Source organism: Echinops telfairi, unplaced genomic scaffold, assembly GCF_000313985.2.
Source record: "Echinops telfairi isolate 266 unplaced genomic scaffold, ASM31398v2 ScPeMD7_7417;HRSCAF=8455, whole genome shotgun sequence".
NCBI classification, from domain to species: Eukaryota; Metazoa; Chordata; class Mammalia; order Afrosoricida; family Tenrecidae; genus Echinops; species Echinops telfairi.
Window position 1 is genome coordinate 2,585,436 of NW_022111317.1, and position 14,221 is coordinate 2,599,656.

Here is a 14,221-nt window from a genome sequence, read left to right on the forward strand (position 1 = left end):
GTGTGTGTGTGTGTGTGTGTGTGTGTGTGTGTGTGTGTGTAATATTTTACCATCACTGTGGGAAAAGAAAACCCTTCCCGCGTTGCACACGCTGCTTTGGAGGGAATGCTGGCCTGGTGGCGGCCTTCCAGAACCTTCTGGCTGCTTTCTGTGAAAGTGCCCGGGTAGCCTGGAGGAGGCCGGCGGTGGTGGTGGGGTTATCTTTGAAGCCATGGTGACGTGACTGGCTCTAACAGTTGGCACCAGGCCTGAAGGTGAAAGTGGCACTGCCTGCCAAGTGGAGCTCCGCCGGTCTTGTTGGCCGGCCGGCGGGGGAGACGGCTGCAGATGTCGGGATGGTGTCCCTTCCCTGCCTCTGCCCGAGGAGTCTCTTCTCGGGACTAGGGGCACGTGGCCGGCCAGCCCCACGCTTGCGCCCTGTCTGGGTGAGCAGAGTTCTGTTGACCCCGCCAAAAAAAACCCAAACAACCCCACCAACTCACTGCCCTCGGGTCCATGCCACCCTGACGGGACAGGGTGGCACTGCCGTGGGTTTCCGAGACGGAACCCTTGGCCGGAGCAGAAAGGCTCATCTTTCTCCCGAGGAGCGAGCGGCTGGTGTGGCGTCTTCAAACGGCTGCCCTTGTGGTGGGCAGCCCGGCAGTCACCACTACGCCACGGGGGCTCCTTCCACCGCCCTAGATGCTGTGGGGTGTGTGCTGTGAGGGTCCGTCACTTCCTGTTGTTAACCTTTCCCTCGGGCTCTTGCCACCGTCCTTGACGGGAGACGGCATGGGCAGCTGTGGCCTGGGCTTCCGAGGAGGCCGGGCCTGCTCTGCGGGGGCTCTGGCTGGGCGGCCCGAGTGCTGAAGGGTTTCGTAGTTGGCTTGCGGGTCAGGTTCCAGCTTGCTGGCCTTCTCCTGCCCGTGGCAGCCCCATCTTTTCAGTGACCACAGAGTGACCTCATGGGGCGACACCCTGTTGGAACGCTAGCCATCAGAAGTGGAATTTTGCCTGGACGTTGCACTTCCCTTTCTGACTCATAGCGCCCCCAGAGGGCAGGGCAGAACTGCCCCTTGTGGGCTTCGGGGACCGGAACTCTTTGTGTAGAAAGGCTGTCTTTCTTCCACGGGGCAGCTGGCAGTTTCGAACTGCTAGCCTTGCAGTTAGCAGCCCGGTGAGTAGCCAGCCCCCAACGCCAACGAGGCTCCCAGGGGGTTGGCTAACTTGCCAATGATGTGGGAAAGGGGCGTGGTTCCTAGGTGGGGGTGTGGCCATGCCCACAAGGCACCCAGAACCCTCATGAGGGGATTGACCAGGGTGCCATCCCTAGAGGGGCCCTGGTCACAACCAGGAAAGATGAGCGAGGGGTGGGGTGCACGTCCTCAGGGTCTGGGATCCTACGCTGGGAACCCCCTGGGCTGGGGAGCAAGGAATGGTAACAGCAGACGGGGCAGTAGCAGCAGGACCCGGGGAGTCCGTCCGGTGGGCTGCCCAGGCTTGGAGCGAGGAAGCACAGTGGGGCCTGTAGGCACGTGGTGGTGTGCAAACAGAGCTTCGAAACACTTGCCCGAGCCAGACTGGGGCTTGTGAGAGGCGCACCTGTGGGCACAGCCGAAGAGAGGCTGCTTCTGACACAGAACTGTATCCTGACCCATTTCTGATCCTGAACTGTGACCTGTTACTTCTCTAAGAAGCCCCGTAACGATGAGTATTGTCTGTGACCTCTGTGGGGCCGTTGCAATGAAGTGCCACCCCCAGCAGAGAAGCAGAGCCCCGTGGGAGCGGGGGACAGCGGTGGTCAGAAGTGGTGCAGAATCTGGGGAGAGGGGGCGTGAGTGACCTCCACCTCGTAGACTCCGCCTGGCCTGATGTTGATGGTCATCTCATCTCTGCCCCACGCAAAATGATAAGCCTCTTTCACCACGCTGGCCCTTGCACCTGCTGATTTCTCCACCGGGAGCCTTTATGGCCTAATGGGTTCTGAGTTGGGCTGCTAACTGCGAGGTCCCAAGTTCGAAACCACCAGCCGCTCTGAGGGAGAATGATGGGGCTTTCTGCTCCCGTAAAGAGTTACAGTCTTAATGAAGTCAGAGGGGAAGTCCTATTTCGCCCGACGGGGTTACTATGCGTCGGCGTTGGCTGGTAGCGGCGAGTTTGATTTGGATTCATCTATCTGTTAGGCTAACTTGGAAAAAGTGCGGCCGAGCGCTCCTTAGAGGCAACGTTGGCGGGACTGCGTCTCAAGTACTTGGGGCGTGTTGTCCGACAGACCTGTCCCTGGAGAAGGACATCGTGCCTGGGAAAGCAGAGGGGCAGGGATAGAGAGGACGACCCTCAGTGAGATGGACGGGCCCCATGGCTGCCCCCACGGCTCAGACACTGGAGCAAGTGTGAGGATGGCACAGGACAGGACGCTGTGGGCCGGAACCAGCAATGGCATCTAACCACCACCACCACAGCACCGGTTAGGCATTGGGCTCCCAAGTACATGGTCAGCAGTTCCAACCCACCAGCTGTCCCTCGGGAAGAATGAGGAGGCTGCCTGCTCCCGTAAAGAGTCACTGTCTGGGGTTGCTACAAGCCAGAATCGACTTGTTGGTGGTGGGTGTAGGTATTTACCTACCCAGCTACCTGTCCACCTCTTCCGGATGTTACTCACAAGACTTCTGACAGCACAGGCCTGCGGCATGTCTTTCATCACAGCTAGATGGGTGGGCTCGCTGCGTGTTGACGCTGCCCAGGTGGTTGCCACAGCTCTGTGCTCCCAGGTGTGTTATGGAGCCTAGAAATAGAGTTTGCACCTCGGTGACCTTTCACCTCCTTTCCATGGCTGGGAATGTGCCAGGGCTTGCCCCAGACTCAGACCTCGGGGCAGCATTCTAGGCCAATTCACCCGCTTTTTGAAGAGGCCATGGGCCTCTGAGGGGAAAGGGTTTTTGCGTAAAAATAACTGGTTGTTGGAGAAAGAGGCTCTCTTTGCCATCTCGGGCCGCTTTTACCGAAATGCCACAAGGGGGTGGCTTTGTCAAACAGGAAAGAATTCTCTCACAGTTTCGGAGGGCAGTAGGAATGCCCGTTTAGAGCACTGGCTCTCTGTCAGGTCTGAAGGAAGACCCTGGTCTCAGGGCAGCAGTTCCTTTGGGAACTGCCAAGACTCAAGCTTCCCCTGCCCCGGGTCTAGGAGGTTCTCAGCACAGGGACCCCAGGGTCCAAAGGATGTGCTTCAGATGGTCTTGACTCTTCTTTGTGGGTGGTACTGGAGTCCTCCGATCTCGCCTCTTCTTTGTTTATTCTTTTGCAAAAATAGGGCACAGTTGTGTAATCGTAAAGCGTTGGCCCAGCTGGGGAAGACGGCACCTTGTTGGCCAGGGATTGGGGAAGCAGGGGCTTTGCATTAACGTTCCCCAAAGAATTGGGTGTTTGGCTTTGGTTCCCAAGAGAAATCCTTTGTTGTTCTTCTTAAAACAAACAAAAAAAACCCAACCAAGCAAACCCACTTTTCTTTTCTTTTTTTTAATTTAATAATTTAACTTTAAAAAATCATTTTATTGGGTCTCATACAACTCTTATCGCAATCCATACATACATCAATTGTGTAAAGCACACTTATACATTCGTTGCCCTCATCATTCTCAAATTTTGCTGTCCGCTTGGGTTCCTGGAATCAGCTCCTCATTTTCCTTTTCCCCCTCCCCCTCCCTCGCCGCTTCCCCCTCCCTCACGAACCCTTAATACTATATAAATTATTATTATATCTTATCTTACACTGCCCGGCATCTCCCTTCACCCACCCTTCTGTTTCCCATCCCCCAGAGAGGAGATCACATGTAGATCCTTGCGATTGATTCCCCCTTCCTACCCCTCCTTTCCTCCCGGTATCGCCACTCTCACCGCTGGTCCTGAGGGGTTCATCTGTCCTAGATTCCCTGTGTTTCCAGTTCCCATCTGAACCGCTGTGTATCCTCTGGTCTAACTGGGGCAAACCCACTTTTAAGGAGTCTGTTTGGACTCAGCACCCGGATAGGGCAGAGTAGAATGATGGGGCGTCATTCTCTCTCCCCCTCGGAGAGTTACGAAGGAGATGCCTCCATCACCACACCGTTCTTACGCCCTGGTGAGGGAGCGGGTTACACATTGGGCGGCGGACCGGAAAGTGTGCAGTTCAAAACCACCAGCTGCTCCTTGGGAGAAAGACAAGGCTTTCTACTCCTGTAAAGAATTACTTACAGTCTCGGAAACCCACAGGGGCGGGAGGTTCTGTCCTGTCCCCCGGGGTTGAGATCAATGTTGTTAGGTGCCATTCAGTCAGCCCCGAGTCCTGGCCGCCCCACCCACAGCAGATGGACATACTGCCCATTGGACACACTGCTGGGGCCCACTCTGCCACCACCATCGATGCCATCCCATTCCAAGTCTACTGCTTCCTGAACCCAAAGGAGGAAGGGTGGCTTGCCGCTGGCATCCTGACGGGATGGCCAGAAAACCCGGAGTGTGCGGCCAGCAGGTCCAACGTGAGGGTGCCGTGGGAGCCCCGGGCTGGTGGGTGGCATCCTCAGGGTGCAGAATTTGAATCCAGCAGACCGGAAGTGGAGGAGTCCCAGAGATCCTGAGTTTGCAGCTGATGCCCTGAGGGGCAGAGGGAACCCCAAACTCACAACCAGTAGGGTGCTATGGGAACCCCAGGCTTCTGACTGATCTACTGAGGGGTGGAGGGAGGAACCCTGACTTTGTAACCAGAAGGGGGTCATGTGCCAGAGGTCCTGGCAGGCTGGGGAGCCTGGGGGGACGGGGTCCTCTCCTTGTGACCTCCGACTGGGCAGTTGGGGTCTGGGCGGGGAGTACCATGTGCACAACTGGGGTCAGCACCGAGACAGAGAAGCACAGGGTGGGGCTTCGAGGTTTCCTTGCAGTTGGGTCAGAAGCGATGATTTTCGTATTTTTATCGGTTTTCACATTTTTTTTTTTTTTCAGTTTTGAATCTTTTTTTTTTTTTTGGTTTTCACATTTTTACCTTCACTGCAGGTGGGTGGGGAGGCTCAGGTGCCTCGGGTCAAATGAGGGTCATTTTGCGCACACTGAATGAGATACTGGCCCACCCCCACACGTTGGAATGCCCCATGTTGGAAACCCTCCCGTGTTCCCTAGGACGTGGCCTTTCCCGGAGGTTCTCTGACCTTGGGAGTTGGGACCACTGACTTACAAGAAGGGAGACTGGGCAGCCAGGACAGCTGGACTCTGGCCTGCCATCCCAGGGTCTGGACCAGCTCGTGACCTCCAGCTGCTGCCCCCAATTCCAGATCATCGCAGTTGTCACCCCACAATGTCTGAGCAAACCAGAGCATGCTCCGTAGGATGAAGTTTCACAGTCCCCCTTTTTTGGGAGAAGTAGACTTCCAGGCCATTTTCTGGGTCCCTCTGGTGGGTTCAAACTGTCCACCCTCCTGTTGGCCACCGAGCCCTTCACTGTCCCATGCAGCTGGAGGTGGGATGGGAGGAGCCTGCACGCCACATGGGTGAAGGCCCCTGAGCGGGACCCAGGTGTAGGCCGTGATGATGGTGGGGCTTGGGAAGGTGTGGGGGCCAGGGACTGGAGTCCTGCAGCGTCGTGAGAAGTAGGTCTTTCTCCACCGGCTCGTTCCTTCCGGCCCGGTGTTTTCCGGAGCCGGATTAACGTAAGGTGCTTAAGGCTCCCATCCCGAAGCTCCGAGACAAATCTCTCCTCACAGCTGTAGCCACCGGGCGGCTTCCGACTCCAGAGCTGACCCTGTGGGGACCCAGCAGAACTGCCCCGAGGGCGTCCGAGGCTGGACATCTTTAGGAAGGCGACAGCCACCCCTTGCTCCCGGGAACGGCTGGTGGGTCGGGACTGCCTGTTCCTGTTATCGCAGTGAAGTGCTTCATCATTGTGTCACGGCATAGGTTCCCCCGAAACAACAAAGCCCACTGCCACTGAGCCCGGAGTAGAGCTGCCTTGTGGGTTTCTGAGGCTGTAACTCCAGGACGGCCAGCCTCATCGTTCTCCAGAAAACACACACCACAGCGTCAACGCTGACTCATTGGGACCCTGCAGGACAGGGCAGTACTGGCCCAGTGAGCTTCTGAGCGTGTCACCCTTATGGGAGTAGAAAGCCTCGTCTTTCTCCTGGGGAGCGGCTGGTGGTTTTGAACTGCTGACCTGGAAGTTAATCTGCCCAAAGCATAACCACCAGGGCAGCTCTGTCCTAAATGAGTCTGAATCAGCCTCGTGGCAGGACAGCTATTATTATTATTTTTAATCCGGCACACACTTCAAAAGAGCAAACGCATACTGCTGCCATGGGCTCTGCTCATGTGCCACCAGGGCTCCATCTGTGCCACCAGGACTCCATCTCCTGAGATAGCGTGGTGCAGCCCCACTGCCCAGGACCTGCCACGGGGTCTTCAGCTCAGCCTGGGAGGGGTGGCCCCCTCCCTCCCCTGGGTGCAGCCCAGGCCCCACATAGGTGGAGGGTGAGTTCCAGCAGGTGGCTCCACCTGGTTCAGCTGCCCCAGCCCAGGTCGTTCAGAGGCTCAGATGGGGCCAGGCCTCCGGGCCAGCTCTGGAAACACGGCATGTTTCTTTCTATGCCAGGGCTCCGGACAGACCCGGCTCTTGTCCCTAGAGTGTTGGTTAGCTCCCTGACCCCTCCCTGGTAGCTGGTAGGGGTGACTGGCAGCCATGACTAGCGGCTTCTTGCCTTGGGGCCTTTGCAGCAAAAACTGGCCCCAGCGCTCAGCCAGGCCTGCAGCCGAGGGAGGGCCGGCTGTCCATCCTGGGTGTGCCCTTGCGCCCTGTCCCCCACATCCCAGCCTCTCGTCAGCAGGCGGCCGTGGGTCCCGATGGCCCCAGCAGGACTGAAGGACGGGGGAGAGCTGAAGCTCCGGGTCTGCCATCCCTATCTCCCCATTTCCTCTTCTCAATGCGCCCCCCCCCCTTTTTTTAAGGAGAATTTCTCTTCTGTATATTTCTTTGCTCTCCCCTCTGAGGCCCCGTTTGGTTCGAGTTCTCGGGCTTTCTGCTCCTTAAGCCTTGGAAATCCACCGGTGCAGCTCTGCCCTGCCCGGCAGTACGGTCTCGATGAGTCAGAGTGGGCTGGACGGTGACCATGCGTTTGGGTTCTATGGGGGATTGCTAAACCTAACGTCTGGGGGTGTCTCGGAAGACAGTCCCGACAGTCTGTTCACGGAGTGTGGTGGTCAGTGGTGTGCTTGAAGTCATGTCCAGTCCACGGTGACCCCAGGTGACAGAGAACTGCCCCAGAGGGTTTTCTAGGGAGCAGGTGGTCAAAGGCACCTCCTGTCCCCAACGAGAAGTGCTGATGGTGGCTGGCAGGTGAATGTGTCACTGCTTTGTCCACAGGGCTCCTTCCACTGAGGACTAGACAAGACAAGCCTATGGGGCAGCTGTCACAGGAGGTGACTACATGGGTCAAAATCCACTTACGGGATTGTGGGTCCTCCCCCCAGTCCTAGGGCTGGGGATGCAGCTGCACCTGCTGCCTGGCAGTTGGCAGTACATCTCAGATGGCAGCGCCTGACTGGGCCAGGCCTGGGGGCATGGGGGCGATGGGCTGGGAGCAGGTCTCCCAGAGGGTGCCCTTGTGACTCAGGGTGCAGTTTAGTGCCCGGATAGGGCTGGGGGCCGTGGAGATGGATGTGGAACTGTGTGGGGCCAGCTTACCTTTCAAGAGATGACTCATCAGGCCTTGGTGGCCTGTCCTGCAAGGGGTGAGTGTGGAGGAAGGGCAGCTGGGCAGGCCAGGCCAGGTGGGCAGCATTGCCAGGGGGAGGAGGAGGAGGAGGAGATGCAGGTGTCTGGGAAAGATGGGGAGATTCACTTCTGTTTCATGTCATTTGGCACCCGTAGTTCAGCTGAGGGTGTGGCTTCAGGGGGGACAGCAAGGGCAAAGCCAAGCCGGAAGAGGAACCAGGTGGCTCTGCGCAGGGGCCATTGGAGGGGCAGCAGCAGCAGCGAGCTCGGTAAGCCACGTTTCTGAGCATGGGACCGGAAGTCGGGCTGGAACTTGTCACCACACGGCCAGCAGCTGGGTCTCAGGGACCTGAATCTAGGCCCTAGGGCCCAAGGTGGCTGGGAAGGAGGGAACCTCAGGTGCAGGCCAAATCCAGCGCCCGCCAGCCTGAGTTTGTCCAGCTGCCCCGGGCTCTTCATTAAAAAGCTGGGTATACCGCTACCACCCCTGGGGGTTGAGGCTGGCAGGGGTGTCACTGAGGCTCAGGGGAGCCCGAGCCCGCCAGCTGGCTGTGGCCAGGACGAGGAAGCCCAGGAGGGGAAGCCGGACTCTGGCCTAGGAAGAGCCATGCCTCTGCAGACACACCTTTGCTTCCATTTGGCCCTGTTTAATCTCTTGTCGTTAGCCGGGCCCTTTGTGTTTGGGGAACAGCCGGAGAGATCTGATAACACCAGCCACCTGCAGTCCTCGGGTGTGTGCTGTGTTCTGGTTTGTCACGGGGGGGCCCCCTAACCTCCTGCGCACTGAGGCATGGCCAGGGGAAGAGGGCTCCTTGGCAGTGTGGACCCTGAAGGTCTTGGGAAGGCGTCTCAGAAGTTGATCTTGACCTTCAGGGAGGGGAGGGCCCCCCATTGGAACCACAGGGGAAGCCTTTTGAGAATTGGATTCAGAGATCTCGGCTTCAGCATCTGCTCCAGTTCATTGGAGGCAGGAGGGGGTCCAGGGTTGACAGCTCTCGAGGGCCGCCACATTGGTGGGGGAGCCTGGGGGCGTAGCGAGTTTCCCAATGGACTGCTCCCCGGGAGGTCTGCAGTTGGAACCCACTGGCCGGTCCTCCGGGAGCAAGTCCTGCCTTTTCTCCTCCTGTAAAGATGCTCAGCCCCCGGAGCCCTGATGCAGGGACAGTGCTGGCCTGTCCTGAACTGTCGCTGTGAGTCTGGTCTGACCACGTTAGTGAGTCTGTGGTTTTTTTTGTTTTTGTTTTTGTTTTTGTTTTGAGTTTGTGTTTTTGATCGTTCAATAACTAACTGGTTGGCCCTCTAGATCAGGGGTCCTCCGCCATCCTCACGCCAAGACCCTTTCATACAGGTTCTCATGCTGTGGTGACCCCCAACCATACAATTATTTTCATTGCTACTTCATCACTGTCATTTTGCTACTGTAATGAATCGTCATGCAAGTATCTGATAATGCAGGATGTGTTTTGCATGGTTACAAATTGTACATCATTAAAGCACAGTGATGAATCACAAAACAACATGTAATCAGATACTGTGAAATATTTATGTGTTTTTCCGGCAGTCTTAGGCGACCCCTGTGAAAGGGTCGTTTGACACCCCCCAAGGGGTCGCGACCCACAGGTTGAGAACCGTGGCGGCCGTAGAGTGGTTCATGGATTGCTCTAGGTTAAAACTCTAAGCTCAGTGACATCGAGTCCATGCTGACTCATAGCAACCGTACAGGACAGGGTAGAACTGCCCCTGTAAGTTTCCAAGACTGTAGCTCTTTTCTTTATAATTCATTTTATTGGGGGCTCTTATCACAATCCCTATATCCATCGTGTCAAGCACATTTGTACATATGTTGCCATCATCATGTTCAAAACATTTTCTTTCTACTTGAGCCCTTGGGATCAGCTCATTTTTTCCCTCCCTCCCTCCCCCATGTCCCCTTGATAATTTATAAATTATTATTATTATTTCATTGCTAACACTGAGCGATGTCTCCCTTCACCCACTCTTCTGTTGTCCATCCCCCTGGGAAGGGGTTATATGTAGATCATTGTGATCAGTTCCCCTTCTGTCCCCCCACTTTCCCTTTACCCTCCTGGTATCTCTATTGTCATTATTGGTCCTGAGGGGTTTATCTGTCCTGGATGCCCTGTGTCGCAAGCTTTTATCTGTACCCGGGTACATGCTCTGGTCTAGCTGGATTTGTCAGGTAGAATTGAGGTCAAGATGGTGGGAGCTGGGGGAGGAAGCATTAAAGAACTGGAGGAAAGTTGTGTGTTTCATCGGTGCTATACTGCACCCTGACTGGCTCATCTCTTCCTTGTGACCCTCTGTAAGGGGATGTCCAATTGTCTACAGATGGACTTTGGGTCTCCACTCCGCCTTCCCCCTCATTCATAACTCTTGATGGGAGTAAAAAGCCCGTCTGTCTCTGGCCGAGCTGCTGGGTGGTTTGAACAGCCAACCTTGCAGTTCACAACCCAATCTGTAACCGCTGTGCCACCGGGCCTCCAGGTGCAAGAAAGGTCCGGTGAATGATTTCTGAGCAAAACCCACCATTGACTACCCTTCAGGGTCCAGTTCTGCCCTGAAACTCTAGGGGGCGCCATGGATTGGTGTTGGCGCCATGGCAACGGGTGAAGGCTTGCGGGCAGGTACCTGGCCTTCCTCCCCAGCCCTCAGAGCAGAGCATTCTGGGGGCGGTGATCCCTAGACGGACTACCTGCCAGTCCCTCTCCACAGGCGACAGTTCAGAAGAGGATCTTGTTCTTCGTGGGGCTCTGGTGACCCCTGTGGGTCCCAAACCCAAAGGTCAGGTGGGAACCCACCAGCTGCTCCTCAGGAGAGAGATGAGGCTGTGGCTTCCGGAAAGATGGCTGCCTTGGAAACCTTAGGGGGCAGTCTGAATTCCGTCCCACAGGGGTCCCCATGGGTTGGATCCTGAACAACCCCCCTGAAGAGAGTTGAGCCTCCTGCCCTGCTCCCCATCCACCCTGACATAGCCAGAACGGCACCCTCTTGTTGTTTGGGGGGACTAACTATCACGTGGATATTCAATGCTCATAGAAGCAGCACTCTAGAGATCAGACAGTGAGTTGCCCTGGGCACATCTGCCGCCTGAGACCTCTTTGGAGTGTTGAGCAAAGGTGTCACTTCAAGGACGAAGGTGGCCTGCCCCAAGCCAGTCTTTTGGTTCACCTCCTCTGTGTGTGAGAGGTGGACAGCGGGTAAGGGAGACTGAAGAAGAATCGTGTCTTTGAATGACTATTGACAGGACCACGGGCCACTGGAAGCACGCACCAACCTGTGTGGGGAGGTTGTGGCCAGCACGCTCCTTCGAGGCAAGGATGGCGAGGCTTCGACTCATGTGCTTTGGACATGTTGTCCGGAGAGACCGTTCCCTGGAGAAGAGGGATGGCCGACAAAGAGGAATGCTTTTGACCAGATGGGTGGACACAGCGGCTACAGCAGCGGGCTGAAACTGAACTATGATTGTGAGGCTGGCGCGGGACTGAGCCGTGCTGTTGGACACAGTGTATCGGAGTTGGAACGCCTTGATGGTGGCTGAGGACACTGCATGTGCGTGTGTGTGTGTGTGTGTGTGTGTGTGTGTGTGTGTGTGTGTGTGTCTTCAGCGGAGTCCTGGTGACTGGCGGGTTAAATAGGATGGTGACACAGCGTCTTACACACTATGGACCTGTCTTCAGGAGAGACCAGTCCCTGGAGCTGGATGTCATGCTGGGTAAAGTGGACCGGCACAGTGGACACACAGTGCACTCCAGCGGAATGACAGTTGTAAGGATGACACAGGCCCCCACGTGTTGTATACGGGGTGCCATGAGGGGGTCTCCCGGCTGCAGGGCAGAATCCCAAAGCTTTCCAGTCAAGCCTGACGTGACCATCGCCAACCCAGAGGGAAGAGTGGAGCTGCGCTTTGCCCTCCCCACCCCCTCGGTTCTCAAGGCTGGAAATCTCATAAGGATGCCAACGGCCGCCTCTTCCTCTCGTGGAGTGCCAACCTTTCTGTTAGTTTGTTGCGCTGCCTTAACCTTTGTGCTTCTGTATAAAGATCGGTTAAGTATTCTGCATCGAAATGTTTGATGTCCAAAGAAGGGAGCACACTGAGACGGCCCTTCAGGGGGCGCTGGGCCCAGGCCTCCACCTGCCCGCACACACCTGGCTCCTTCCCCTTGAGCGCCCTGGGTTTCCGAGGCTGTGAGAGCGAGGAGGTGACCTGCTTCCGTAAAAGGTGACAGCCTCAGTGGCCTCCAGGGTCACGGTGATACAGAATGGACAGGCAGCGTCCACGGGCTGGGTTCGTCTTCACGGGAGGCTTGTCTTCCTCCAGTGTGTGTGGGGGGTGAGGGGTGGGGGTGGCGGGGAGGAGACTAGCAGGTAGAACGAAACCGCTAGCCTTTGGGTTTGCAGACAAGTGCTTAACAGCGGCACCACCAGGTGTTCTCCCACAGGGGGGAGGGGCGCGTGGTGTGGTTGCTCTGAATTGACTCTGTCCTTGAAACACGGAGGCCATGGGACATACTCTCGATGTGAACTATGTTTCTCCGCGTGCGAGTCGCTATGGCAATCAGTGTCCCCCGTTCATGCCCTTCCATCAAGATCTAACACCCTCGGTCCCCTCTTACATGCTGGTTTTTGCCATATGGAAGGTCTATTGAATCAGCAAGGGATACTGGCGCTCTAACGCAAGGTCAGCAGTTCAGAACCACCAGCTGCTTTTCCGGAGAAAGACGAGGCTTTCTACTCCCGTCAGGAGTTAGAGTCTCGGAAACCCACAGCGGGTGGTTCTGAATAGGAACTGACTCGATGGCAGAAAGTCTGCTTTGCTTTGGTTTGTTTTCGTTTTTATTTTTAATTTTGTGAAGTCATTTTATTGGGGGCTCTTAGAGCTCTTATCACATCCATCCATCTATCCATTGTGTCAGCACATTTGTACATATGCTGCCATCATTTTAAAAATATTTTCTTTCTACTTGAGCCCTCATGAACCCTTGATAATTTATAAATCATTTTTAAAACATTTTTTTGCCCCACTCTGTTCTTGCCCTGTGTCTCAGGCGTGTCTCTTACTGGCAGCGTATTGAAGTATGTGGCTCCCCAACACACCCGCTGCTCCCTGCCGGGTCCTGGCTGGTTGCTTTAGCTACTTGTTTGTTCGTGCGATAGGGATGAATGTGCTGCTGCCAGGTGGGGACGACCATCCCAAGCCAGGGACATCGGGCACGGAGCCTCCTCTCATGGCCCTCTCCCCGCCTGCAGGTGATCACTCGCGATGGCTGAAGCTCACCAAGCGGTGGCCTTCCAGTTCACCGTCACCCCTGATGGCATCGACCTCCGGCTGAGCCACGAGGCCCTGAAGCAGATATACCTCTCGGGGCTGCACTCATGGAAGAAGAAGTTCATCCGATTCAAGGTGTGCACCTCTCTGTTCCAGTCCGTGTGGTGGATAGTCAGAGGCCTTGGGGTGTTGGGGTGTGTGTGTGTGAGATTGCCCAGCTGCTCCCTGGGAAGTTGGGGGGTTCAAGTCCACTTGGAGGCCCCTCAGAGCCCTTCAAAGCCCCATGGAGCTGACAGCTCTGCTCCGAGACACCCAGGGCCGCCGTGATGGCTGGGCGGCCATGGTCCTACTTTTTCAAAAATATTTTTATTGGCGTGTACTTCACATGTCATTTATAATCGACATGGTTGCTGGGAGAGTTGAGCAGTCATCACCACGGCCAGTTTCAGTATTCTTCTCTCTCATACTCAGTGTTGCTAGCTCCCTGTTTCTCCCCGACCCGCCCTGCCATGCCCCTCAAGAAAACTCACAAAACTCCCAGCCATCAAGTCAGTGCTGACTCAGCAACCCTGCAGGACAGAGTGGAACTGCCCCCGTGGGCTTCCGAGACCATCACTATTTATGGGAACAGACAGCCTCCTCTTTCTCCTGAGGAGCAGCTGGTGGTTTCAAACTGCTGACCTTGGGGTTAGCAGCCCCACACAATAACCCACTATGCCACCAGCCTTCCTGGTGCCAGGCCGCTGGGTAATTAATTACTGATCCAGTGACTGTCTCCGTACGTTTGCCTTTTAAGTCATAATAATAATAGTAATTTCAGCATCTGAGAATGGTCTTCTGGATGCTTGCCGGCTAAGTATTTCAGAGTTCTACCTACAACAAGCCCCTCATTTCTATAAGGGGTGTGAGACAGTCCATGGGAAAACGGAGTTGTAAGATCATGGGATGTCCCACGTCCCTGGGAAGCCCCCTCCGGTTTCCGTGGTACCCAAGGTATGTGAGGCACTTTCAGGTGTGTTGGCTCCATGAACTGTGGAAGTACTCCTGGAGGGGAGTGGGGAGGGAGTGGGCCAGGTGTCCGAGGGTAAGTCGAAGGCAGGGAAGAGACCCAGCGCCCCTCACATCTTGTCCAGAAGAGGACTTCCCCTTGCAGCTTCAGCCCATGAAAACTCAGATACGATTGAAGGCCATCGCAGTCCAGCCCCGCTTAGAGCACAGACCCC

General features: G+C 56.0%; 1 protein-coding gene across 1 annotated transcript in view; it reads left to right on the plus strand.

Annotated features, from left to right (window-relative positions):
• Positions 1-14,221, plus strand: part of CPT1A (carnitine palmitoyltransferase 1A) — a 58,417-nt gene that overhangs the window by 4,684 nt on the left and 39,512 nt on the right. Inside the window, exon 2 of the mRNA XM_045297145.1 lies at positions 12,980-13,133. Coding sequence (XP_045153080.1) covers positions 12,993-13,133 — 141 coding nt within the window. The 5' untranslated portion in view covers positions 12,980-12,992. The remainder of the gene's footprint in view (positions 1-12,979; positions 13,134-14,221) is intronic.